The sequence below is a fragment of the Salmo salar genome, chromosome ssa05 (assembly GCF_905237065.1).
Source record: "Salmo salar chromosome ssa05, Ssal_v3.1, whole genome shotgun sequence".
NCBI lineage: Eukaryota > Metazoa > Chordata > Actinopteri > Salmoniformes > Salmonidae > Salmo > Salmo salar.
The window spans coordinates 69,715,734-69,743,515 of record NC_059446.1 but is presented as its reverse complement, the minus strand read 5'-3'; the positions used below and the strand labels follow the sequence as shown (position 1 = coordinate 69,743,515).

Genomic DNA, 27,782 nt, shown 5'->3' with positions numbered 1-27,782 from the left:
GTAGAATTGCAGGAAATTAGCTTTAAAATGGCGATGGCGATGGTTCAAGTTTTCAATTCCACTCTGTCATTATAAATACACATCATGATAAAATGCAATCTCTAAATACCTGTGGGGCAGCTGCTAGGTGCCCAAAAGCTGAGAGCATGTGAAACAAGACAAGTGGAGTACTGTATACTGTGCCAGACAACAAATAGCTCATTCCCAGCAGTCCTAGGGTAGTTGAATCCTCACTTGATACTGAAGATGTGACCTTTGTCAGAATATGTGGAGTATGTGTGAGTCAGTGTATACAGAGATCGAGGAACCAGCTAATAGTCATCACAGAGGCCACCATGGTTAACAATGCATCTGTGAATATACAAACAAAGAGAAAAGCATAAGATGCAAGAAACTGTAAAACACAGACACAATATTAGGACACTTGATGACAATCATATATAATCAATGCAGGACTAGTAACACTGATGTCAGTAACACAGGAGGTTGGTGGCACCTTAATTGGGGAGGACGGGCTAGTAGTAATGGCTAGAGCGAAAAAAGTGGAATGGTATCAAACCCATGGTTTCCATTCACTCTGTTCTGGCCATTATGAGCCATCCTCCCCTCAACAGCCTCCAGTGGTCAGTAGTAATAGTGGATACAGAGGTAGAATGAAAAAAAAATGTTAAGAGGTAAATGAAAGGAAAACCCCAACCCTTTCCTTAAATACATCTGCCTAATCTGATGATACAAGATGTTTTCTGCCTCTTCAGAGCAATAAGTTCAGAGTCAAAACCTGCCCACAGACTTCTGTTTCCTAGAAACTCTCAAATTCAAGTGCACTGAACTCTGACCTTTGAGAATTACTGGTGACCGAGAGAGGGGGTGTAGAGTACACTATTATAGAAAAAAGGTATGTCTAGAACCAATTAGGGTTCTTCGGCTATCCCTATAGGCGAACTCTTTAAAGACCCCTATTTGGTTCCAGGTAGAACCCTTTTTGGTATTGGCATACCTGACTGCAGATGAGGTAGAAGCTTCTGTGGTGCTCTCCCTGGAGGGAAAATAAAAGGTTATACATTTTAACAATAGCTTTGTCCTCTGTACTGTCTGTCTTTCAATGTATGTCTGTCTGTCTATGACGGATGGAAGTCTCAACAATTTGAATAAAGAAGCAAGCTTGAAATCAAACTACACACTTTAGTCCAGTCTCTTACATTAATAAAAATAACAGTTAGAGAATATGACCACGATTCAACTCATGAAAAGCCTAACAGTCGAATGAAATGCGCACCTCACATGAATGTAAACAGTTCGCAAGTAAAATCTAAGGTTATACTGTGTCTGTGTCTTCAGCTCTTTAGGCTTTCATTCAAGAGATATGTTTCATTCGAATGGTGTGACTTTCATATAAATCTGTCGTTCCCTAACCTGTCAATCAGATTTCTACGCGCACAACAGAGTCTAGGGGTGGATTCCTTTAGCTCGCCTGGTGCCACGGTCTTTTGAATATGCTAATATGTCTATCAATTAATGATCAGAAATTTTACCCTTCAATGTTGGTCTCTACCACAATGTTGTTTTGTTATCTACTCAACCACTAATAACGTTCCCCACTTGGCTCTTACATTTAAAATCAAGGCTACCCACCTTCCAAGAACCGCCCATCCTGCAAAACAAATGCACGGATGCGTGGGAGGGTCAAACAGCTTTCAAATGAAAGTCACACTGTTCAAATTAAATCGACATTGCTTGAATGAAAGCCTAAAGAGCTGAATAAACAGACAAAATATTACAATGTATTTAATGACTTACACTCCAATTACATTACATGAGAGGTGTGCATTTCATTAGACTGTAAGGCTTTCATGATTTAAATCGTGATTATATGATTTAACTGCTGTATGTTTGATTTGAAAGGAGAGCATTGTTCATTCAAGATACTGGACTACAGTATACTTTTAATTTAATGTTAACTTGTTTAATTCATTGCTTGTTACTTGGATTCAATCATTTGTGTGAGTTCCACCCCTCATGTCGGTCCGTCCGTCCGTCCGTCCATCCGTCTGTCTGTTGACAGTGACGACATTAGGAGGTCATTCTCACAGTTGGTTTAAGCATGTCCTATCAGCCTCTCTGTCTCTGTGTGAAGCCACTGAAGTTGGTCCTCAGGCGAGGCGTGGGAAGATCAGAGCAGTTTAGACACAGGCTGGAAATATCTGTCATAAAAAAAACAGCAACATGCGTCATACGGTGATGATTTTGAACTTTTGAAGGTTACTTATCTTGAAAACTTGACTATACAGTACAAGTCAAAACTATGAAATAACACATATGGAATCATGTAGTAACCAAAAAAGTGTTAAACAAATCCAAATATATTTTACATTTTAGATTCGTCAAAGTAGCCACCCTTTGCCTTGATGACAGCTTTGCACACTCTTGGCATTCTCTCAACCAGCTTCACATGGAATGCCTTTCCAACAGTCTTGAAGGAGTTCCCACATATGCCTAGCACTTCAATCAATCAATCAAATGTATTTATAAAGCCCTTTTTACATCAGCCGATGTCACAAAGTGCTATACAGAAACCCAGCCTAAAATTCCAAACAGCAAGCAATGCAGATGTAGAAGCACGGTGGCTAAGAAAAATGCCCTAGAAAGACAGGAACCAAGGAATAAACCTGAGGGGTGGCCAGTCCTCCTCTGGCTGTGCCGGGTGGAGATTATAACAGTACTTCACTCTGCGGTCCAACTCATCCCAAACCATCTCAATTTGGTTGAGGTCGGGTGATTGTAGAGGCCAGGTCATCTGATGCAGCATTCCATTACTCTCCTTCTTGGTCAAATAGCCCTTACACAGCCTGAAGGTGTGTTTTGGGCCATTGTCCTGTTGAGAAACAAATGATAGTCCCACTAAGTGCAAACCAGATGGGATGGTGTATCACCGCAGAATGCTGTGGTAGCCATGCTGGTTAAGTGTGCCTTGAATTCTAAATAAATCACTGACAGTGTAACCACCAAAGCACCCCCACACATCACACCTCCTCCTCCATGCTTCAAGGTGGGAACCACACATGCGGAGATCATCCGTTCACCTACTCTGCGTCTCACAAAGACAAGGCAGTTGGAACCAAAAATCTCATATTTGGACAGATTTCCACTGGTTTAATGTCCATTGCTTGTGTTTCTTGTCCCAATCAAGTCTCTTCTTCTTATTGGTGTCCTTTAGTAGTGGTTTCTTTGCATCAATTCGACCATCAAGGCCTGATTCCCGCACTCTCCTCTAACAGTTGATATTGAGATGTGTCTGTTCCTTGAACTCTGTGAAGCATTTATTTGGGCTGCAATCTGAGGTGCAGTTAACTCTAATGAACTTATCCTCTGCAGTGGCGGTAACTCTGGGTCTTCCTTTCCTGTGGCGGTCCTCATGAGAGCCAGTTCCATCATAGCGCTTGATGGTTTTTATGACTGATTACAACAATTTCATATTTTTGTTGTCTTCACTATTATTTTACAATGTAGAAAAAGTTCAAATAAAGAAAAACTCTTGCATGAGTAGGTGTGTCCTAATGTTTGAATGATACTGTACATGTGTATGCATGCATACTATACCTATGTAACAACTCACCCCTAGTTATCATACCCTTAGCTGGTGGTCTCTGCTGATGGAAAATACAATACAATATTGAATCTCTACCAGTGTTGTAATGTTGGTCTCGAGAAAACATATTGAGTGTCTTGGTCTTGTTTCGGTGTCAGATACATTTGTACATGGTCTTGACTCAGTCACCAACAGTGTGGACCAGTGTTCCCTCTAAACTGTGCGCATGCGCAGGAGACCTGAGATTGTCTTGCAGCTCCAGAGCGCATAAGAAATATCAACCCACGGAGAGAAGCACGTGATTGAACTTCACTCAACTTTCTCGAGTTTTCCCTTGAGGCAACTCAACACACCTGCCTTCAATTGGGAGTCCAATCACCCACACAACATTTAACAAACACAAACCCCCTGCCACTTCCTGACCAAGACTAACACAATTACGCCCTCTGCTGGTCAGGACGTGACACAAAGGTCAAATAAGATACAAAAATATTTTATTCTCAGTGATCACACACACATTTCAATTGGTATAAAATTATTCCATAATACATTTAATCTCAAGTAATGATACACCCATGATAGAGATATGTTGTTTATATTTGTAATATTTAAAGATAATGTAATAATAAAATATATATGTAAGAACAAATGTATATTAATTCTTAATTCTTGTAAAGCAGTCATGCAATAAAATAATGCATAACTTTCAGATTTAATGCTACTACACAGTCTAACATTGCATCATAAGAACTTTACGTGAAAGTGCCCCTGTTGAATGAAAATGGCTCTTCATCGACTGAACTTGACGAGCTCTGAACTCTGGAGCATTTATACACTGCTCCAAAAAATAAAGGGAACACTTAAATAACACATCCTAGATCTGAATGAATGAAATAATATTATTAAATACTTTTTTCTTTACATAGTTGAATGTGCTGACAACAAAATCACACAAAAATAATCAATGGAAATCCAATTTATCAACCCATGGAGGTCTGGATTTGGAGTCACACTCTAAATTAAAGTGGAAAACCACACTACAGGCTGATCTAACTTTGATGTAATGTCCTTAAAAAAAGTCAAAATGAGGCTCAGTAGTGTGTGTGGCCTCCACGTGCCTGTATGACCTCCCTACAACGCCTGGGCATGCTCCTGATGAGGTAGCGGATGGTCTCCTGAGGGATCTCCTCCCAGACCTGGACTAAAGCATCCGCCAACTCCTGGACAGTCTGTGGTGCAACGTGGCGTTGGTGGATGGAGCGAGACATGATGTCCCAGATGTGCTCAATTGGATTCAGGTCTGGGGAACGGGCGGGCCAGTCCATAGCATCAATGCCTTCCTCTTGCAGGAACTGCTGACACACTCCAGCCACATGAGGTCTAGCATTTTCTTGCATTAGGAGGAACCCAGGGCCAACCGCACCAGCATATGGTCTCACAAGGGGTCTGAGGATCTCATCTCGGTGCCTAATGGCAGTCAGGCTACCTCTGGCGAGCACATGGAGGGCTGTGCGGCCCCCCAAAGAAATGCCACCCCACACCATGACTGACCCACCGCCAAACCGGTCATGTTGGAGGATGTTGCAGGCAGCAGAACATTCTCCACGGCGTCTCCAGACTGTCACGTCTGTCACATGTGCTCAGTGTGAACCTGCTTTCATCTGTGAAGAGCACAGGGCGCCAGTGGCGAATTTTTCAATCTTGGTGTTCTCTGGCAAATGCCAAACGTCCTGCACGGTGTTGGGCTGTAAGCACAACCCCCACCTGTGGACGTCGGGCCCTCATACCACCCTCATGGAGTCTGTTTCTGACCGTTTGAGCAGACACATGCACATTTGTGGCCTGCTGGAGGTCATTTTGCAGGGCTCTGGCAGTGCTCCTCCTGCTCCCCCTTGCACAAAGGCAGAGGTAGCGGTCCTGCTGCTGGGTTGTTGCCCTCCTACGGCCTCCTCCACGTCTCCTGATGTACTGGCCTGTCTCCTGGTAGCGCCTCCATGCTCTGGACACTACGCTGACAGACACAGCAAACCTTCTTGCCACAGCTCGCATTGATGTGCCATCCTGGATGAGCTGCACTACCTGAGCCACTTGTGTGGGTTGTAGACTCCGTCTCATGCTACCACTAGAGTGAAAGCACCGCCAGCATTCAAAAGTGACCAAAAAATCAGCCAGGAAGCATAGGAACTGAGAAGTGGTCTGTGCAGAACCACTCCTTTATTGGGGGTGTCTTGCTAATTGCCTATCATTTCCACCTGTTGTCTATTCCATTTGCACAACAGCATGTGAAATGTATTGTCAATCAGTGTTGCTTCCTAAGTGGACAGTTTGATTTCACAGAAGTGTGATTGACTTGGAGTTACATTGTGTTGTTTAAGTGTTCCCTTTATTTTTTTGAGCAGTATATATAGGAAATGGTGGAGCCTATGGATATAGTTCAACTCATTGTGCTATTTTAAGAACTTACAATAAAAAGCATTCAAACCCCCCAAAAAACGGTGTCAAACTAAATTCAGAAGATTATGCAGACTCACATTTTTGCCACCTTTGATGGATATTTTATTTTGCAGCCAGAGAGATCATCTCATTCATCTTCTACATGTTGTCCAACACTATTACCAAGTAATAGATTTGATTAATTTGTCATGGTTCACCTTCCAGCAAATACAGTTAAAGTCGGAAGTTTACATACACCTTAGCCAAATATATTTAAACTCAGTTTTTCACAATTCCTGACATTTAATCCTAGTAAAAAGTCCCTGTCAGTTAGGATCACCACTTTATTTTAAGAATGTGAAATGTCAAAATAATAGTAGAGAGAATTACTTATTTCAGCTTTTATTTCTTTCATCACATTCCTGGTGTGTCAGAAGTTTACATACACTCAATTAGTATTTGGTAGCATTGCCTTTAAATTGTTTAACTTGGGTCAAACATTTCAGGTAGCCTTCCACAAGGTTCCCACAATAAGTTGGGTGAATTTTGGCCCATTCCTCCTGACAGAGCTGGTGTAACTGAGTCAGGTTTGTAGGCCTCCTTGCTCGCACACGCTTTTTCAGTTCTGCCCACAAATGTTCTATAGGATTGAGGTCAGGGCTTTGTGATGGCCACTCCACTCCAATACCTTGACTTTGTTGTCTTAAGCCATTTTGCCAAAACTTTGGAAGTATGCTTGGGGTCATTGTCCATTTGGAAGACCCATTTGCGACCAAGCTTTTAACTTCCTGACTGATGTCTTGAGATGGTGCTTCAATATATCCAGATAATTTTCTTCCCTCATGATGCAATTTTATTTTCTCCTGCAGCAAAGCACCCCCACAACATGATGCTGCCATCCCCGTGCTTCACAGTTGGGATGGTGGTCTTCGGTTTGCAAGCCTCCCCGTTTTTCATTCAAACATAACGATGGTCATTATGGCCAAACAGTTCTATTTTTGTTTCATCAGACCAGAGGACATTTCTCCAAAAAGTACGAACTTTGTCCCCATGTGCAGTTGAAAACTGTAGTCTGGCTTTTTTTAATGGTGGTTTTGGAGCAGTGGCTTCTTCCTTGCTGAGCGGCCTTTCAGGTTATGTCGATATAGGACTCGTTTTACTGTGGATTAAGATACTTTTGTACCTGTTTCCTCCAGCATCTTCACAAGGTCCTTTGCTGATGTTCTGGGATTGATTTGCACTTTTCACACCGAAGTACATTCATCTCTAGGAGACAGAATGCGTCTCCTTCCTGAACAGTATGATGGCTGCGTGGTCCCATGGTGTTTATACTTGCGTACTATTGTTTGTACAGATGAACGTGGTACCTTCAGGCGTTTGGAAATTACTCCCAAGGATGAACCAGACTTGTGGTCTACAATTTTTTTTTCAGAGGTCTTGGCTGATTTCTTTTGATTTTCCCATGATGTCAAGCAAAGAGACACTGAGTTTGAAGGTAGGCCTTGAAATACATCCACAGGTACACCTCCAATTGACTCAAATTATGTCAATTAGCCTATCAGAAGCTTCTAAAGCCATTACATCATTTTCTGGAGTTTTCCAAGTTGTTTAAAGGCACAGTCAACTTAGTGTATGTAAACTTCTGACCCACTGGAATTGTGATACAGTGAATTATAAGTGAAATAATCTGTCTGTAAACAATTGTTGGAAAATGTACTTGTGTCATGCACAAAGTAGATATCCTAACCGACTTGCCAAAACTATAGTTTGTTAACAAGAAATTTGTGGAGTGGTTGATAAACTAGTTTTAATGACTCCAACCTAAGTGTATGTAAACTTCTGACTTCAACTGTATCTTAATTCCAACACACCCAACTTCCAATTGCGTAATATTGGACAGAACTTTATTAATGATATGTTTTCAAAAAGAAAATGACCGTAGATAGCTGTGTTCAGGGACATTCAGTGGGAGTGTTAAGCGGAGCGACACCGGGAACCCAAGATCAGACTCAGATGAGGAAACAGGGAATGAACCAAAATATTTATTGTTACACAGAGAGATATGGAGTGCAGATCCGGGTTAGCTTGGATGAGTTGCCGAAAAAACAGATGTGGAGACTAAGGTTGGAGTTGGCTGAGTAGAACAGCGTAAACCGGTCCTGAGGGGAATCCAAGGTAGTGGTGGTGAGTAAAATCCAGAGCAAGGTAGTTGGGTGGTGAGATGTGGAACAGGAGACAGGAGCCAGAGACAGAGCGGTAATGAACAGAGATTACGATCTGGCAGAGTGGAAGTGGCAGGACTGAGTATTTGTAGAGGTCTTGATATGGAACGAGTTGCAGCTGTTAGGGATCTGCTCTGACTCCAGCACACCTGTCTCCAACCACACAATCACACAGAGAGGGAGAGAGAGAGAGAGTACAGGGGGAGTGACTGCAGGTCAAGAAGACACTGGATGAACACCAGATGGCGTAGCAGGAGCAGATGTGACAGTACCCCCCCCGGACGCCTGGGTGAGAGGTATGAAAATCCTGTAAGAGGGAGGGATCCAGAATGTGATGACGGGGCACCCACTAGCGCTCCTCAGGCCCATATCCCTCCCAGTCCACCAGATACTGTCAACCGCGGCCCGACGGCGCACATTCAAAAGCCGCCGGACAGTATAGGCAGGATGGATGGTCGTCGATGAGCATCTGCAGGAGGGGACAGGGGACTGGAGCAGACTGGTTTAATTAAGGATACATGGAAGGTCGGGTGAATTTTGAGAGTCTGGGAGTTTCAGATGAACACCAGAGGGGTTTATGACATGATCAATCTCAAAGGGTCCAATGAATCGGGAAGCTAGTTTTTTGGAAACCACTTTCAGGGGCAAGTCCTTAGATGAGAGCCATACATTTTGGCCTGGAGTGTAGACCGGGGCTGAAGCACAGCGACGGTTAGCTTGGGATTGGGTCCTGGCGGAGGCACGAAGGAGGGCAACCCGGGCCCTCCTCCAGGTGCGACGACAACGGCGCATGTGGTCCTGGACTGAGGGCACCGCTACTTCGACCTCTTGGGCAGGGAACAAGGGAGATTGGTAACCCAGAGCACACTCAAAGGGAGACATACCTGATGAGGCGTTGATGAGGGTGACGTGGGCATATTCCGCCCAGGGTAGCTGGGCACTCCATGAGGAAGGGTTAGCTGAAGTCACACAGCATATTGCAGTTTCCAACTCCTGGATGGCCCGCTCGGTCTGGCCGTTGGTCTGGGGAAATGTCCAAGTGGTGTGTTGAACACTGTTTTCCACTCGTCCCCTTCTCTGATGCGGACAAGGTGGTAGGCATTCCGGAGGTCAAGTTTAGTAGACGCTGTGGCACCATGGAGGGGGGCAAAAGCAGCACTGATAGTGGCAAGCGATACTTGTTCCTGACAGTGATACTATTCAACCCACGGAAGTCTATACATGGCCTCAATGACCCATCCTTCTTCTTGACTAAGAAAACCCCCGCTCCCACCGGAGAGGAAGAAGGCCTGATATGTCTGACAGCCAGGGAGTCCCGGATGTATTCTTCCATGGCTTCTTGCTCGGGGCGAGAGAGGTTAGGCAACCTACTAGGGAGAGGAGCTCCAGGCTGAAGCTCCATAGCACAGTTGTATGGCCGATGAGGCGGCAGAGATGGGGTGTGGTGCTTACTGAATACAGGAGCTAGACCGTGATATTCTGGAGGATCAGAAGACACGTCTGGGGGTTCTGGAATGGACTGGGGTGCAGACAAGGCAGGAGGAAGGGCAGAATGTAGACAATTAGAATGACAAAATGTACTCCAAGTAGTTACCCTTCCGGTGGACCAGTCAATCTGTGGGTTGTGTAGCTTTAACCATGGATGGCCCAGAACCAGAGGTGAGTGAGAACAGTCAATTATGTGGAAACTGATCTTTTCCTGGTGATTTCCAGAGAGACGCAGGATAACAGGAACAGTTCTCTCCAAAACACGGAAGAGTAGCTTTCCATTGAGAGTGTTGGCATCCAGAGGTGAATCGAGCGAAACAGTGTCCAGACCCAATTGATTAATGACCCCTCAGTCCAGAAAGCTCTCATCGGCGCCTGAGTCGATGAGAGCAGGCAGAGGAAAAGCCTGGCTCTGCCACACAAGGTTGGCCTCAAGCAGGGGTCTGGGAGATGATGGGCAGTCGATTTGGCTCAACAGTATGTCCCCCACTACTGCTGAGACCCCTCTTTTGCTGGACACAGGGAACAAGTGGAGACCAGGTGACCAACCTGGCCACAATATAGACAGCTCATAGTACTGATACGCTGCTGCCTCTCCCCTGGAGATAGATGGGTCCGGCCTAGCTGCATGGGTTCAGGATTAGAACATGCTTGGAGATGTGATGCAGTCAGAGAAAGTGAGCAAGGCACTGAAGCAGATGTTATGGAACATGCAACCCTACCTCCCCTCTCCCTCCGACGCTCACTGAGATGGTTGTCAATGCGGATAGTGAGAGAAATTAGTTTGTGAAGTCAATCAGGCTCCTCTCTGGACACCAACTCGTCCTTGGGGGTCTCAGTGAGTGTGACCCTGCTCCCTGAAGGGCCTCGTCATTCCAGCCGCTCTCTGCGGCGAGGGTACGGAACTCACATGCCATTTCAGCCACACTCTGGGGGCCTTGACAAAGGGACAGAAGTCGTTTAGCAGCATCCTTTCCACAGACCGGGTGGTCGAAGACCTTCCTCACCTCATCTGTGAATCCACTATAGGAGAAGCAGATAGGTGACTGTCTCTCCCACACCGAAGTGGCCCAGGAAATCGCTGCTCCCCAAAGGCAGCCAATCAAAAAATAAATCTTGGCTCGTTCACTAGCATAAGAGTAGGGCTGTTGCTCAAATACTAGTTAACATTGCATAAGAAAGGCTCTGCAAGCGCCAAGATTACCATCATACCGCTCAGGAGTCAGAACAAAAGGCTCCCGGCGTGGAGAAGAGGGACTTGAGACTGGTTGTGAACTCTGGGCGGAGGTTCGGACCCGTATGTCAGACAGGCTCTGTGAAAACTCCTTGATGTTCTCCAGCAGGGTTTTCAGGGCTTGGTCATGTTGCTCAAGGAGAGTGCCTTGACCAACAAGAATTTGGTGAAGAGTAGTGGAGTCTGCTGGGTTCATCTCTTGGCCAGATCGTACTGTTAAGTGGAGCGACACTGGGGAACCCAAGAGCAGACTCAGATCAGGAAACAGGGATGAATGAACCAAAATATTTATTGTTACACAGGGAGATATGGAGTGCAGATCTGGGGAAGCTTGGATGAGTTGCAGAAAAAACAGATGTGGAGACTAAGGTTGGAGTTGGCTGAGTAGAACAGGGTAAACAGGTCCTGAGGGGAATCCAAGGTAGTGGTGGTGAGTAAAATCCAGAGCAAGGTAGTTGGGTGGTGAGATGTGGAACAGGAGACAGGAGCCAGAGAGAGCGGTAATGAACAGAGATTACGATCTGGCAGACTGGAAGTGGCAGGACTGAGTATTTGTGGAGGTCTTGATATGGAACGAGTTGCAGCTGTTAGGAATCTGCTCTGACTCCAGCACACCTGTCTCCAACCACACAATCACACAGAGAGGGAGAGAGAGAGAGAGTACAGGGGGAGTGACTGCAGGTCAAGAAGACACCGGATGAACACCAGAGGGCGTAGCAGGAGCAAATGTGACAGGGAGCAGCTCAGCTTCTAAATTGTCGCTCATTGTTATGCAAACCACAGTGAAATGTCTGAAAAGACAAGACACCACAGATTCCTCAATTCTTTGTGATACACTAATACATCATCATGTAAGATGATAGATAATTGCACACAGTAAGATAACTGTACATACATATCAATCTTGGTCTGCTGAAAAATCATCAACTGATTTTCCCTCGACCTTTATCTGTGGGGATAAAGGAGGGCAAACTTAGTCTAAAAGTTGCTGTCATATGTTATACGACGTCAAAATAGTTTCCTTGTTTGTGGTCATGCTTCTGTTTTAAGACGTAATGACAGATTGATTGTTATGTGTATGCATTTTTTGGGAGTCAATGAGTTTAGCATTGTTCATGTACAATAGCCTCCTTTCCTGACACATCTTTTGTCCTTTTGTTAGAGAGAGAGATCAAATTACCTTTTGATTATCATCTGGTCAACATATGAAATCTGTTTCTGATCTGTCAGCTAATGCAAAAAAACGATATGGTGGTTCTCACAACTAGCTCTCACATCACAACTGTGAGACCAGTCCCTAACCATGAACGGCGCAAAGTACAGAGAGATCCTTGATGAAAACCTGCTCCAGAGCTCTCAGGACCTCAGACTGAGGCGAACTTACACCTTCCAACAGGATAAGCACACCTTCCAACAGGATAAGCACACCTTCCAACAGGATAAGCACACAGCCAAGACAACGCAGGAGTGTGTCTGAATGAGTCTGTGAATGTCCTTGAGTGGCCCAGTCAGAGCCCGCAATTGAACTTGATCGAACATCTCTGGAGATACCTGAAAATAGCTGTGCAGTGACGCTCCCCATCCAACCTGACAGCTTGAGAGGATCTGCAGTTTAAAATGGGAGAAACTCCCCAAATACAGGTGTGCCAAGCTTGTAGCGTCATACCCAAGAAGACTCGAGGCTGTAATCGCTGGCAAAGGTGCTTCAACAAAGTACTGAGTAAAGGGTCTGAATACTTATGTAAATGTAATATTTCAGTCTGGGGTGGGGGGGGCAAAACATTTTTTTTTAACTGTTTTTGCTTTGTCATTATGGGGTATTGGTGTAGATTGATGAGGGGGAAAACTATTTAATCAATTTTAGAATAAGGCTGTAACGTAACAAAATGTGGAAAAAGTAAAGGGGTCTGAATACTTTCCGAAGGCACTGTATAATTATTTAGACTTTTTGTGAACTAACACTCACACCACTTTTTCCCTGACTTTGCTGATAGCTACTTTATTGAGGGAAAATGGACTTACTATAACTGTGATATGTGGTTGTCCCATCAGTTATCTTAAGATGAATGCATAACTGTAACTCGCTCTGGATTAGAGCAAAAAGAGTACATATCCTTTACCGGTGTGACATGGAAAATATAGAGGGAGAAACTCAGTGAAAAGGCCCCATAACTTGTCAAGGACAATCCAAATATTATGACCCCATCTGTATGATGCAAAAAGTACACTTTAGTTAAATATTTACATGTAATATAGAAAAGTTAAAATATTTTATGCTGTAAATTGTAAATAGTTCACTAAATTGTATTTTATGTCACATGTAAAACATACAAATCCCCCGATTCCTAGTTTTTGCAATCCCATAGGCAGACTTATTATTTTACTTACTATATTGTAATCATTGGTTATAACGTATTGATTCTTTTTTATAATTACATTACATCATTTGTTTATTAAATCAGTATGACAAGGTTTGGTCCTGACTATAATGCTTACCATCAAAATAACCATACCGTTTCAAAGTAAATCTAAAATTGGATTATCTCATAAGTATATTTATTTAGCAAAACTATTGTAATTTCCATCAGGATGACATTAGGGTTGGTAATATACAAGGCACAAACATTTACCATACATTAATATAATCTCTCTGGTAAATCATCGTAGGTCATCGGGCTTTATAGACTGTTGTTAGCTATATGTTTAGGTTCTAATGTCGTTCAGTGAATCAACCACAACATAAGAGCCATGACGATGATCGCTGGGGTAGACACCAGTCCAGAGGAGAAGTCAAAGAGGCTGGAAGAAAAAGGACAGAAATATCAACCTTCCACTAAATGAATGAGTCATATAGATGCTTTTAAAGGGGCAATCTGCATTTCAAACAATAACAAAGCAGATACCCGACACTGGTTTTGGTAAAATGCTCAGGGATGGAGCTGGAGAAAGGTAGCCACTCTCAAATTGATAGATAGAGCTATGGATGCAAGGTCCCCTGCTGATTTTGTACGTTTGCCCACTGATAAAGAAAGGATCAGTCTATCATTTTAATGGTAGGTTTATTTGAACAGTGAGAGACAGAATAACAAAAATATCCAGAAAAACGCATGTCAAAAATCTTATAAATTGATTTGCATTTTAATGAGGGAAATAAGTATTTGACCCCCTCTCAATCAGTAAGATTTCTGGCTCCCAGGTGTCTTTTATACAGGTAACGAGCTGAGATTGAGAGCACACTCTTAAAGGGAGTGCTGTTAATCTCAGCTTGTTACCTGGAAAAAAGACACCTGTCCACAGAAGCAATCAATCAATCCGATTCCAAACTCTCCACCATGGCCAAGACCAAAGAGCTCTCCAAGGATGTCAGGGACAAGATTGTAGACCAACACAAGGCTGGAATGGGCTACAAGACCATCGCCAAGCAGCTTGGTGAGAAGGTGACAACATTTGGTGCGATTATTCGCAAATGGAAGAAATACAAAAGAACTGTCAATATCCCTCGGCCTGGGGCTCCATGCAAGATCTCACCTCATGGGGTTGCAATGATCATGAGAACGGTGAGGAATCAGCCCAGAACTACACGGGAGGATCTTGTCAATGATCTCAAGGCAGCTGGGACCATAGTCACCAAGAAAACAATTGGTAAGACACTACGCTATGAAGGACTGAAATCCTGCAGCGCCCGCAAGGTCCCCCTGCTCAAGAATACATATGCATGCCCGTCTGAAGTTTGCCAATGAACATCTGAATGACTCAGAGGACAACTGGTGAAAGTGTTGTGGTCAGATAAGACCAAAATGGAGCTCTTTGGCATCAACTCAACTCGCCGTGTTTGGAGGAGGAGGAATGCTGCCTATGACCCCAAGAACACCATCTCCACCGTCAAACATGAAGGTGGAAACATTTTGCTTTGGGGGTGTTTTTCTGCTAAGGGGACAGGACAACTTCACCGCATCAAAGGGACGATGGACGGGGCCATGCACCGTCAAATCTCCTTCCCTCAGCCAGGGCATTGAAAATGGGTCGTGGATGGGTATTCCAGCATGACAATGACCCAAAACACATGGCCAAGGCAAAAAGGAGTGGCTCAAGAAGAAGCACATTAAGGTCCTGGAATGGCCTAGCCAGTCTCCAGACCTTAATCCCATAGAAAATCTGTGAAGGGAGCTGAAGGTTTGAGTTGCCAAACGTCAGCCTCGAAACCTTAATGACTTGGAGAAGATCTGCAAAGAGGAGTGGGACAAAATCCCTCCTGAGATGTGTGCGCAAACCTGTTGGCCAACTACAAGAAACATCTGACCTCTGTGATTGCCAACAAGGGTTTTGCCACCAAGTACTAAGTCATGTTTTGCAGAGGGGTCAAATACTTATTTCCTTCATTAAAATGCAAATCATTTTATAACATTTTTTACATGCGTTTTTCTTGATTTTGTTGTTGTTATTCTGTCTCTCACTGTTCAAATAAACCTACCATTAGAATTATAGACTGATCATTTCTTTGTAAGTGGGCAAACGTACAAAATCAGCAGGCGATCAAATACCTTTTCCCCCCACTGTACATGATATCAAATTATAGTTTTAACCATGCTTTGAAGCTATAAAGTGTTTGTTTACAATTACATTGTTTACAAACATTGTATTAAAACAATCTTGTATTTTGGTTTCTGGTGGGATACGACAGTTGAACTAAGCTCATGAGGCATTTATGTTATATTCTTAAAGACGTCCTCCAACGATTTCTGAACTTTTACTGTTAAAGCGATATCCCATGTATAAGTACACTAAAGTACACATACTAAACGGTAAAAAAAATAGTTTTGAGCAAAATGAACAATTGAAGAGTAATAGAGAACAAAAGAGAAATGCGACTGACCTGGACTGTCTATTAAAACGAGGCTTTTGTTAAGTAAATCAGGTTTTAAATGTGGTGAAAATGAGACTAGAGTGCCACTTTAAAGGGGCAATCAGCAGTTGCTACATCGATTTTTGGACTTATAAATTAATATTTACCCATTGATTCTTGAAGAATATAACTTACAAATTCCTTAAACTTCAATGTTTGTAAACAAAGTAAATGTAAACAAACACGATATAGCCTCAAAACATGGTTAAAACTACAATTTTGATATCATGTATGGTCAGTCATCTTTTTACTTAAACAAGGGGGACTACGCTTTGTTATTGTCTATACTACTGACTGCCATTTTAACCTATTACACTCATAGGAATTGGCCTATATGGATAGGGAAAAGAGGGAATCAAGTCGGTTGCACAACTGAATGCATTCAACCGAAATGTCTTCCTCATTTAACCCAACCCATCTGAATCAGAGAGCTGCGGGGGCTGCCTTAATCAATGTCCACGTCATTGGTGCCCGGAGAGCAGTTGTTGTTGGGGGTTAATATCTCCAGGAGTGATAAGTTCTGTATTATTTTTGTCTATCTGTTGTTGTCTAGTACCTTGGACAAGTCCGTGGCCGACGTGAGTAAAACATCTAAATGTGTTAACCCTCGCAAGGCTGCTGGCCCAGACGGCATCCCTAGACACATCCTCAGAGCATGCGCAGACCAGGTGGCTGGTGTGTTTATGGACATATTCAATCGCACCCTATCCCAGTCTGCTGTCCCCCACATGCTTCAAGATGGCCACCATCGTACCCAAGAAGGCAAAGATAACTGAACTAAATGACTATCGCCCCGTAGCACTCACTTCTGCCATCATGAAGTGCTTTGAGAGACTAGTCAAGGATCATATCATCTCCACCTTACCGGCCACCCTAGACCCACTTCAGTTTGCATACCGCCCCAACAGGTGCACAGACGATGCATTCGCCATTACACTGCACACTGCCCTATCCCATCTGGACAAGAGGAATACGCATGTAAGAATGCTGTTCAATGACTACAGCTCAGCATTCAACACCATAGTACCCTCCAAGCTCATCATCAAACTGGAGGCCCTTGTCTCAACCCCACCCTGTGCAATTGGGTCCTGGACTTCCTGACGGGCCGCCCCTAGGTGGTGAAAGTGGGAAACAACATCTCCACTTCGCTGATCCTCAACACTGGGGCCCACAAGGGTGCGTTCTCAGCCCCCTCCGGTACTCCCTGTTCACCCACAATTGCATGGCCATGCACGCCTCCAACTCAATCATCAAGTTCGCAGACGACAGAACAGTAATGGGCTTGATTACCAACAACAACGAGACAGCCTACAGGGAGGAGGTGAGGGCACTCGGAGTGTGGTGTCAGGAAAACAACCTCTCACTCAACGTCAACAAAACAAAGGAGATGATCGTGGAAACAGCAGAGGGAGCACACCCCTATCCACATCGAAGGGACAGCAGTGGAGAAGGTGGAAAGTTTTAAGTTCCTTGGCGTACACATCACAGACAAACTGAAATTGTCCACCCACACAGACAGTGTGGTGAAGAAAGCGCAACAGCGCCCAAAACCCTGACAAACTTTTACAGATGCACAATCGAGAGCATCCTTCCGGACTGTATTACAGCCTGGTACGGCAACTGCACTGCAAGGCTCTCTAGAAGGTGGTGCGGTGTGCACAACGCATCACCAGTGTCACGACTTCCGCCGAAGTCGGCTCCTCTCTTTGTTCGGGCGGCGTTCAGCGGTCGACGTCACTGGCTTTCTAGCCATCGCCGCTCCATTTTTCATTTATCCATTCATTTTGTCTTGTTCCCTGCACACCTGGTTTTCATTCCCCGATCACACTACATGTATTTATTCCTCTGTTCCCCCCTCATGTCTTTGTGTGTGATTGTTTCGTGTTACGTGTCATTTTTGACACGCTATTTCAGGTGGGCGTTTATTCCGTGTTTTATATTCACGAGGTATGTTTATTTGTTGTACTTTATTATTGTGACTGTTTGCGCGTTTTTGCACTTTTCATATTGGATGGAGGTTTCGACGCAGTGGCGTCCGTCTGTTGGTTTCTCCTGCCTAAATAAAGTGTGCGCCTGTTCACAACTCTCTGCACCTGACTCCGCTCCCAGTACGCACACCATTGACAACCAGGGGCAAACTACCTGCCCTCCATGACACCTACAACACCCAATGTCACAGGAAGGCCAGAAAGATCATCAAGGACAACAACAACTCGAGCCACTACCTGTTCACACCGTTACCATCCAGAAGGCGAGGTCAGTACAGGTGCATTAACGCTGGGACCGAGAGACTGAAAACAGCTTCTGTCTCAAGGCCATCAGACTGCTAAACAGCAATCACTAACTCAGAGAGGCTGCTCCCTACATTGAGACCCAATCACTGGCCACTTTAATAAATGGATCACTAGTCACTTTAAACAATGCCACTTTAAATAATGGCACTTTAATAATGTTTACTTAACTTACATTACCCACATCATATGTATATACTGTATTTTATACCATCTATTGCACCTTCCCTATGCCGCTCGGCCATCGCTCCTCCATATATTTATATGTACATATTCTCATTCACCCCTTTAGATTTGTGTGTATTAGGTAGTTGTTGGGAAATTGTTAGACTACTTGTTAGATATTACTGCACTGTCAAAACTAGAAGCACACGCATTTCGCTACACTCGCATTAATATCTGCTAACCATGTGTATGTGACCAATACAATTTGATTTCATCAGTAGAGTAGATGGCACTAAATAACAGATATCCTAGAGATGTTGCTGTGGATGGCTGCATGCGGTATTGTGATTAGTTTATTATGGAATTCATCCTTTGTTTTATTTACTATTTCAAAACTACCAGAACAGAAAATATTTACTATGATCATGAAAAAGAGAACACAGAAAAAGCAAAAAGCACACAATATGATTGTGTTGTAAAGGGGTGATAAACCCAGACCTCAAATAGTTCAAGGCATACTGTCGGATTTATGCAACATCTGCAGAATATTACTTTTGTCTTAAAAATATAGCAATTATTACAAATCAAATCGAATTTTATTACTCACATGTGTCGAATACAACAGGTGTAGGTAGACCTTACAGTGAATTGCGTACTTACGAGCCCCTAACCAACAATGCAGTTAAAAAAATACAGATAAGAAATAAAAGTGACAAGTAATTAAATAGCAGCAGTAAAATAACAATAGCGAGACTATATACAGGGGGGTACCGGTACAGAGTCAATGTGCGGGGGCACCGGTTAGTTGAGTTACAATGTAAATGTAGGGAGAGTTATTAAAGTGACTATGCTTAGATGATAATAACAGAGAGTAGCAGCGGTGTAAAAGAGGGGGGGCAATGCAAATAGTCTGGGTAGCCATTTGATTAGGTGTACAGGAGTCTTATGGCTTGGGGGTAGAAGCTGTTTAGAAGCCTCTTGGACCTAGACTTGGCGCTCCGGTACCTCTTTCCGTGCGGTAGCAGAGAGAACAGTCTATGACTAGGGTGGCTGGAGTCTTTTACAATTGTTAGGGCCTTCCTCTGACACCACCTGGTATAGAGGTCCTGGATGGCAGGAAACTTGGCCCCAGCAATGTACTGGGCCGTTCGCACAACCCTATGTAGTGCCTTGCGGTCAGAGGTCAAGCAGTTGCCATACCTGACGGTGATGCAACCAGTCAGGATGCTCTCGATGGAGCAAGTGTAGACCCTTTTGAGGATCTGAGGACCCATGACAAATCTTTTCAGTCTCCTTAGGGGGAATAGGTTTTGTCGTGCCCTCTTCACAACTGTCTTGGTGTGCTTGGACCATGTTAGTTTGTTGGTGGAGGACACCAACGAACTTGAATCGCTCAACCTGCTCCACTGCAGCCCCGTCGATGAGAATGGGGGCGTGCTCGGTCCTCCTTTTCCTGTAGTCCACAATCATCTCCTTTATCATGATCACGTTGATGGAGAGGTTGTTGTCCTGGCACCACACGGCCAGGTCTCTGACCTCCTTGTCATCGGAAAACTTAATGATGGTATTGGAGTGCTGCCTGGTCGTGCAGTCATGAGTGAACAGGGAGTACAGGAGGGGACTGAGCACGCACCCCTGAGGGGCCCCTGTATTGAGGATCAGTGTGGCGGATGTGTTGTTACCTACCCTTACCACCTGGGGGCGGACCGTCAGGAAGTCCAGTATCCAGTTTCAGAGGGAGGTGTTTAGTCCCAGAGTCCTTAGCTTATTGATGAGCTTTGAGGGCACTATGGTGTTGAACGCTGAGCTGTAGTCAATGAATAGCATTCTCACATAGGTGTGTGTTCCTTTTGTCCAGGTAGGAAAGGGCAGTGTGGAGTGCAATAGAGACTGCATCATCTGTGGATCTGTTGGGGCGGTATACAAATTGGAGTGGGTCTAGGGTTTCTGGGATAATGGTGTTGATGTGAGCCATGACCAGCCTTTCAAAGCACTTCATGGCTACAGACGTGAGTGCTATGGGTCAGTAGTCATTTAGGCAGGTTACCTTAGTGTTCTTGGGCACAGGCACTATGGTGGTCTGCTAAAAACATGTTGGTATTACAGACTCATACAGGGAGAGGTTGAAAATGTCAGTGAAGACACTTGCTAGTTGGTCAGCGCATGCTCACAGTACACATCCTGGTAATCCATCTGGCCCTACGGCCTTGTGAATGTTGACCTGTTTAAAGGTCTTATTCACATCGGCTGCGGAAAGCATGATCACACAGTCATCCGGAACAGCTGGTGCTCTCATGCAAGTTTCATTGTTATTTGCCTCGAAGCGAGCATAGAAGTATTTTAGCTCGTCTGGTAGGCTTGTGTCACTGGGCAGCTCTCGGCTGTGCTTCCCTTTGTAGTCTGTATGGTTTACAAGCCCTGCCACATCCGACGAGCATCAGAGCTGGTGTAGTACAATTCAATCTTAGTCCTGTATTGGCGCTTTGCCTGTTTGATGGTTCGTCGGAGGGCATAGCGGGATTTCTTATAATCTTCCGGGTTAGAGTCCCGCTCCTTGAAAGCGGTAGCTCTAGCCTTTAGCGCAGTGTAGATGTTGCCTGTAATCCATGGCTTCTGGTTGGGGTATGTACGTACGGTCACTGTGGGGAGATATATTGATAAAGCCAATGACTGATGTGGTGTTCTCCTCAATGCCATCGGAGGAATCCCAGAACATATTCCAGTCTGAGCTAGCAAAACATTCCTGTAGCTTCATCTGACCACTTTTTTATTGATCTAGTCACTGGTGCTTCCTGCTTTAATTTTTGCTTGTAAGCAGGAATCCGGAGGATAGAATTATGGTCAGATTTGCCAAATGGAGGGGGAGGGAGAGTTTTGTATGCGTCTCTGTGTGTGGAGTAAACGTCCAGAGTTTTTTTTTCCTCTGGTTGCACATTTAAAATGCTGATAGAAATTTTGTGAAATGGATTTAAGTTTCCCTGCATTTAAGTCCCCAGGCTACTAGGCGCGCCACCTCTGGTGAACGTTTTCTTGTTTGCTTATGACGGAATACAGCTCATTCAATGCTGTCTTAGTGCCAGCCTCTGACTATGGTGGTATGTAAACAGCTACGAAAAATACAGATGAAAACTCTCTAGGTAGATCGTGTGGTCTACAACTTATCATGAGATACTCTACCTCAGGTGAATAATAGCTTGAGAATTCCTTAGATATTGTGCACCAGCTGTTATTTACAAAAATACATCATCTGCCGCCCCTTGGCTTACCAGATGCCGCTGTTCTATCCTGCCGGTACAGCGAATAACCAGCCAGCTGTATGTTGATAGTGTCGTCGTTCAGCCACGACTCCGTGAAACATAAGATATTACAGTTTTGAATGTCCCGTTGGTAGTTTAATCTTGCTCGTATCTCATAGATTTTATTCTCCAAAGATTGCACGTTTGCTAGCAGAATGAAAGGAAGTGGGGGTTTATTTGATCGCCTACAAATTCACAGAAGGCAGCCCGCCCTCTGTTCCCTTTTTCTCTGCCTCCTCTTCACGCAAATCACAGGTATCTGGGCCTGTTCCTGAGAAAGCAGTATATAGTTTGCGTCGGGCTCGTCAGACTCGTTAAAGGAAAAAAAGCATTCTGCCAGTCCGTGGTGAGAAAATGCAGTCCTGATGTCCAGAATTTATTTTCGGTAGCGGCAACATTATGTACAAAACAATCAGTTACAAAAAACGCAAGTAAACGAACAAAAAAAATCACAATCGGTTGGGGACACGTAAAACGTCTGCCTTCTTCTCCGGCGCCATACACAAGGCTCATTTGAGTCTGTAATTAGAAAGATTGTACCTGGCTGAATATGGGCCCTCCTCCTGCTTGCTGGGCAACGGGGTGAAGTCCTGTGGTGGTGGAGTAGGACAGGGGAGTAAGTTGTTACCAGCACATTGCAGACTGGAGATATCTGGAGACAAAGCAACATATTATCATAGTATATTTGATCTGTTCTGATGATTTTTAAATTGTAAATTAAACAAATTATAAATTACATAAGAAACAGTTTCTGGGATTTATTTTCTGAGAGTTGGTGCAAAACATCAATCCAAAATAATTGCTGAAGATTTAGTTTGTTTAACCCGTCACCATTACCACTCTTTGAAGGAAAAATGTATTATTTATGTTAAAACAATGATTATTAATGTTATGTAAATGTTTTTCTTTAAAAAAAAATTTTTTTTTTTAATAACACCATATAAAATGGAAGTATGATCTGCTTTTAACAGCTGACCTTGCATGGAGGTGAGGAAGAAGATGTCACCACCCTTGAGGAAGCCTTTGTCCTTGATGTCCTTAAAGGACATAAAATAGCCGTAGCCCCAACCTTTGGTTGCGTAGATTGAGTCATTGCCCTCTTGTTTGTAAAAGGTTCCATTTTTGCGAGGGATGTCCCAAAATAAATACTTCTCACCATTTTCTGTAAAATCATGTAATTTATCATGTATAAATGCAAAAAGTTAATATTTAAGGTTGTTTATGATGATATCATTTGAAACTGCACAGAAATAATCTTATGATAATAACATTTCATTCAAGTAATGTAAAGCTGTTTGACTCACTATAATCAATCTGTTCAGGATCAGTGGAGATGCTGTTCTGCTTGGACATACGTAGCTGGATGTTTGGGTTCTGGTCCATCAGCAGAAACGTTATCTGTCTCCATGGGCAGGGCCACTGGAGCTGGTCATCATATTTACCAGACAGGAGGCGTGCATAGACTCCAATATAACTTGATCTCAGAACAACCATCAGCTGATAGGCGTAGCCGTCTCTGGAGTAGTGTCTTGGACTGAATAGCCAGGTGTCAGTGTTCTTTGCAACATTCTCAAAGTCTCTAATCTGCCAGGTGTGATGGGGGCATTCTGTCTCTGACAGGTTGATGTCATCGATGGAAACCCCGCCTGTAGATGGTCCTGCTCCTTTACGCACCTCAAACTCCACCTGGAAGGTTTTGGTGGCGTTCAGGGACACGTGGTGGAGCTGCCAGTAAGACGCTGGTGGGCCTGTGAAAATAGATTTCACACCAGACAGGGTGAATATTTACCCAATATTGACGTGGACACATGAAATCGATGCCCATATTTTTCCATTCTCTAATTTCTTAGGAGGATCACTAGAAAAAACATTATTCTCTGTAACATTGATCCAGTACCTTACAATTTGACACAGCTATATATCAACTACATCTCCCTATTTTAAAAAACAGATTTTACCATGAGATCATATGATTTGAGACTAGATTACATAATCACCTGTTATCTGGCCCATGAGTCGGGGAGTTCCTTTGGGGTTGTTGTCATCATACTCTCTGATCCAGATGTTGAGTAGGTCCTGGTCACCCCCACTGTGGTAGTAAAATAACTGCAGGCATTGAAACTGCCTCCGTGGTGTCTTCCTCACACTCTCCATTTTGGCCCCGTCTCCCTCTTTACCAGTAGCTGTACTGTAGTGCATGAAGAATCCACCATCTGTAAAACAGTACACATGGAGGATGACTGTAAAATTACACTACCCTCCTCCCTGTGCATACATACTTAGATGAAAATGTATATATACATATCATTTAAAGGGGCAATCCATAGTTGCTAAATCCATTTTTGGACTTATAAATGAATGATATGGACCCATTGATTCTTGAAGAATATAACTTATAATTGCCTCATGAGCTTAGTTCAACTGTCGTACCTCATCAGAACCCAAAATGTAAGCTTGTTATACTCCAATGTTTGCAAACAAAGTAGATGTAAACAAATATTAAATAGCCTCAACATGGTTAAAACTATTATTTTGACATCATGGATGGTCAGTCCTTGCAGCCATAGCTCTGTCTATAAATTTGAGAATGGTCACTTTTCTCCAGCCCCATCCCTCAGCTTTTTACCAAAACAGAGGTGGGGAAAACGCTTTATTGTTTCAACTGCTGATTGCCGCTTTAATAAATGGTTTATAAAGGTGATATTAGTTGATAATAAACTTCTACAAGTACATCTTCTGATTTCTGTTATGGAATCTCTGCAATGCTAAAGCTTATCTGTCCGTGACTGAGCACAGTAACTCACCGCTGTCAGTGGTTGACATGTTAGTAGCAGAAGTAGGGGCAGTCTCTGTAAAAATAACAAATAAATCATGTATTGAGCAAAAATATACATGTCGTAAATAAAACACCAGACAATTTGTATATAGTCAGTCAGTATACATACCATTTTGAAACGTGGTACTGTTATCCACAGACACTGGATCAGTATCTGTCAGAAATAAAAATCTATATATGAGATGAACCCATGAATTATCAATGACATCAGGGGGAAATTAGGTTCTGGCCTATTGTATATGATTCTGAATCTGATCAGCAGCATCAACTTGATCATAGCAGGCCATGAGGAATTAGTCAAGCGACATGGTTTGGTGAGTTTTGAGCCTGTAAAACATAAGATGTACCGAACTTGCCATTGGAGAGAGAATAATTGTTTTCAGGGATGAGAGTTGGCCAGACTTCTAACAATAAAAACACATAACTGACAGTCTGCCAGCACCTAATGAATCAATGTTTAACTCCTTATATAATGTGTCAAATTAAAATGTTAAGTTTTCATGTTTGATTGAAATGAGCCCTAACGATTATAACATGGAGGCTTACCCCATAAAGGACCCAGCTTGGTGTGGTCTGAGTTTGGCCCCTCTTGGACACTGCCCACTCTCTCCCAGCTGGCATTGCCACTGGCAGAGAGGATCATACCACACTCCTGGATGTCCTCAAAGCTGCATGTCTCTAGGAATGTGACCGCAGATGCTGCATAATTAAAACATAGATACAAGGGAAGCATTTGCATGGTAGACCAGTAGTGATGCTTTACAACATTCCCATCAATTTTATTTTTATTGTTTAACCTTTATTTAACTAGGCAAGTCAGTTAAGAACAAATTCTTATTTACAATGACGGCCTAGGAACAGTGGGTTAACTGCCTTGTTCAGGGGCAGAAAGACAGCTCGGGGATTCGATCTAGCAACCTTTCGGTTAATGGCCCAACGTTCTAACCACTAGGCTACCTGCCGCCCCAATCAATGACCAATACAATATAAAAGCTATTGACATGCTGCTAATGAAACACATAAGTCCATGGTTTTGTCTCATTCTTTCACTGAACAAAGTTCTATAGCTTACTTACTGCAGTTATACAGCGTGTTTAGTTTTAACACGTCATTGGAGCTCATGTCCAGCCGTTGGCCTATTACATCCTGGTACTCTGGTTGCTTAGTGATGATGGTGGATCCGTTGCCATTGGTGAAGTCCTCCTTTCCGTAGTGCATCACCGAGGTGTAATCAAACGGGGTACCAAGGGTGCTGGTTTGACTTGCGCTGCGTTTTTCAAAATTGTGCTCCTTTCCTGAGTACAAAAATAATAAGTAGAATTATGCTTTTACTTGACATGGTACTTGTATTGCTGTGTCGATTGTAGTCAAACACTTAATATAGTTTTGACTAAATTTTTGCAACTTTGCACTCATTATTATTTTAGGACAGCAAAGCAGAACAAATAACCTTCTTCAATGTTTTCCCAGACAATGGTAACATGGTCATCCCTGTCATATCTAGACTGCTCATGCCAGAAGCCCAGAGCATGTAAAAACTCATGCTCTATAATGGCGATATGACCACAGCCAAGTCCAATGGAGAGGCTTTGGTTGCCCCAGCGTTGATTCCCAACGTATGAATAACATCTAAAGAGAAAGAAATAAGGAAGCAAAACAGAAAGACAAATGAAAGAAAATTAAAAATGAGAGATTTTACTTTAGTGGTCCTTCTAACCATTAAGAATTTAGATTTTTCAAATATTAAGGTATTATATTACCCTTCATCCTCAATGATAAAGAGGTAGTTCGGCTCTGCCTCCCGAGGTTTGAAGTCCACACAGGTTTTCAGGCGAATCTGCTCCATCGCCCTAAGAATGATCCCTTTGGCATTCATATCTGTAATAGATTAACCAGATGGCTTGAACAGTAGGATATATTATGTCAATTTACATGATTACACATATTTTTCTAATTACTGAATGGCCAAGCATGTTTCACTGTGGTCAAATGTCTTACCAAGACTTTCATCCAGAACATATGGGACAGGGATACCCCATCTATACTGATCACCTAGGATGGTGTTTCTCGCTCCTCCCTATGGAAATAGGCACCATATATCAATTTCATAATAATTGTTATAATTATGAAAGTGATCATTTTAAAATAGATACAAACACAATATATGCACATTAATACAACACTGTGTACTTACAGATGGCAGCATGATGTCTCCCTCATGGAGATCCAGATCTAATATGTAGAGAGAGAGTACGTGAAGAGGGCCATCTACTGTATGACGGAGATACAGTTACCTGTAAAGTCTGGCTTTTTACCTTTGTTTATCTCTGTGATGTCTGGGTATCTTTCCTCTTCTTCTCCAGCGCCTGTTAAAGTCAGAGTACAATGTCTGCTATAATTATAGACCCTGATGATACTGTTGTGTGAATAGGGTCACAGTTATTGTAGTGTTACAGGATCTAGCTCTGAAAACAAGTCATTAGTCCAACAATTACATGATTGCTCACCGTAGATATGATGAAATCATTGTTGACATGTGATGTGTTGGAATGTTTCTCATCAGTAATCATTAGATCCTCATTACCAAAACCATTAAAGATAATTCACCCAGGATTACATTTTAAACGACACAGTATATTCTGAGGTTTAGCATCCTGTTATGTGCCTGACCCATAATTCAAGTGACTGTTGGTTATATTTCTGGGTAAAGTACCTGCTATATCTCCTACTGTTGAAGTTGGCTGTGGAGTCACACAGAAACAGAAACACATTAACTAATCTCTAATCTGACTCCAATGGTTACCTTTTAAATACATCATCATATTTGGTCATTATAATTGTGATATTTCAATTTAAACACTATTGGGCAAGCTATACACTCTGATGTGATGTATCTTACCATAGTCAAAGTGTGCTGGCTAATCACACTCAGCAGGAGAAATGCATACAAAGTCATTCTCTGTGCTGGTTCTTGTCAACTGACAATTCACACTATAACAGTAGAAATAGACAAAAGAAAAACATGTAATTCCCATTCAAAGTCATTCTAATACTGTATGTGAATGGATATTATATGAATAGTGCTTGAATGAAAACATCCAATTCCTTGTGAATACAAAAGATTTGAAGAAGAAAGGACATCAAGAAATTAGAGCGATAAAATAAATAGGTAGTATTCACACTTACATGATAGGCCAATGTCAAAGAGATGTGAGGAGAAATGGAGAGATTAAAGCCGCAACACTGATAACACAAAACCAACGGTATACTGTAACACTTATACCATCGAGTGGACCTCGGACCTGCCCTGAATACATTACAGATGTAG

General features: G+C 43.1%; 1 protein-coding gene across 9 annotated transcripts; it reads right to left on the bottom strand.

The window, feature by feature from the left end:
• Position 1: 1 nt before the first annotated feature.
• Positions 2 to 27,782, bottom strand: LOC106605693 (meprin A subunit beta). Of its 9 annotated transcripts, XR_006769954.1 has the most exons (19): positions 27,641 to 27,781; positions 27,354 to 27,445; positions 27,168 to 27,195; positions 26,770 to 26,820; positions 26,649 to 26,686; positions 26,453 to 26,531; positions 26,215 to 26,332; positions 25,905 to 26,083; positions 25,531 to 25,749; positions 25,001 to 25,153; positions 24,564 to 24,608; positions 24,423 to 24,467; positions 23,616 to 23,831; positions 22,923 to 23,366; positions 22,595 to 22,780; positions 22,159 to 22,270; positions 2,089 to 2,201; positions 998 to 1,036; positions 2 to 351 (listed from the first exon to the last, which is right to left on the bottom strand). XR_006769954.1 is itself a non-coding variant. In XM_045718686.1 (17 exons), the coding sequence occupies exons 2-17, from the start codon at positions 27,408 to 27,410 to the stop codon at positions 2,171 to 2,173; spliced, it is 2,001 nt and encodes a 666-aa protein (XP_045574642.1). In that variant the 5' UTR covers positions 27,411 to 27,445; positions 27,641 to 27,781; the 3' UTR covers positions 1,773 to 2,170. The 9 variants fall into 9 exon arrangements, 7 of the variants coding, with proteins under 7 accessions (XP_045574642.1, XP_045574643.1, XP_045574644.1 ...); XR_006769955.1 differs by lacking the exon at positions 22,595 to 22,780 and having other exon boundaries at positions 27,641 to 27,782; XM_045718686.1 differs by lacking the exons at positions 2 to 351; positions 998 to 1,036 and having other exon boundaries at positions 1,773 to 2,201.

What these genes read in the sequence shown, in the direction of transcription:
- LOC106605693 (XM_014201583.2), bottom strand. Translation starts at nt 27,410, where the DNA reads ATGACTTTGTATGCATTTCTCCTGCTGAGTGTGATTAGCCAGCACACT. An exon ending in GAGACATCATGCTGCCATCT is followed by an intron (nt 26,532 to 26,648) that starts GTAAGTACACAG and finishes CTATTTCCATAG; the next exon opens with GGAGGAGCGAGAAACACCAT. An exon ending in CAAGCTGGGTCCTTTATGGG is followed by an intron (nt 24,609 to 25,000) that starts GTAAGCCTCCAT and finishes TATTTCTGACAG; the next exon opens with ATACTGATCCAGTGTCTGTG.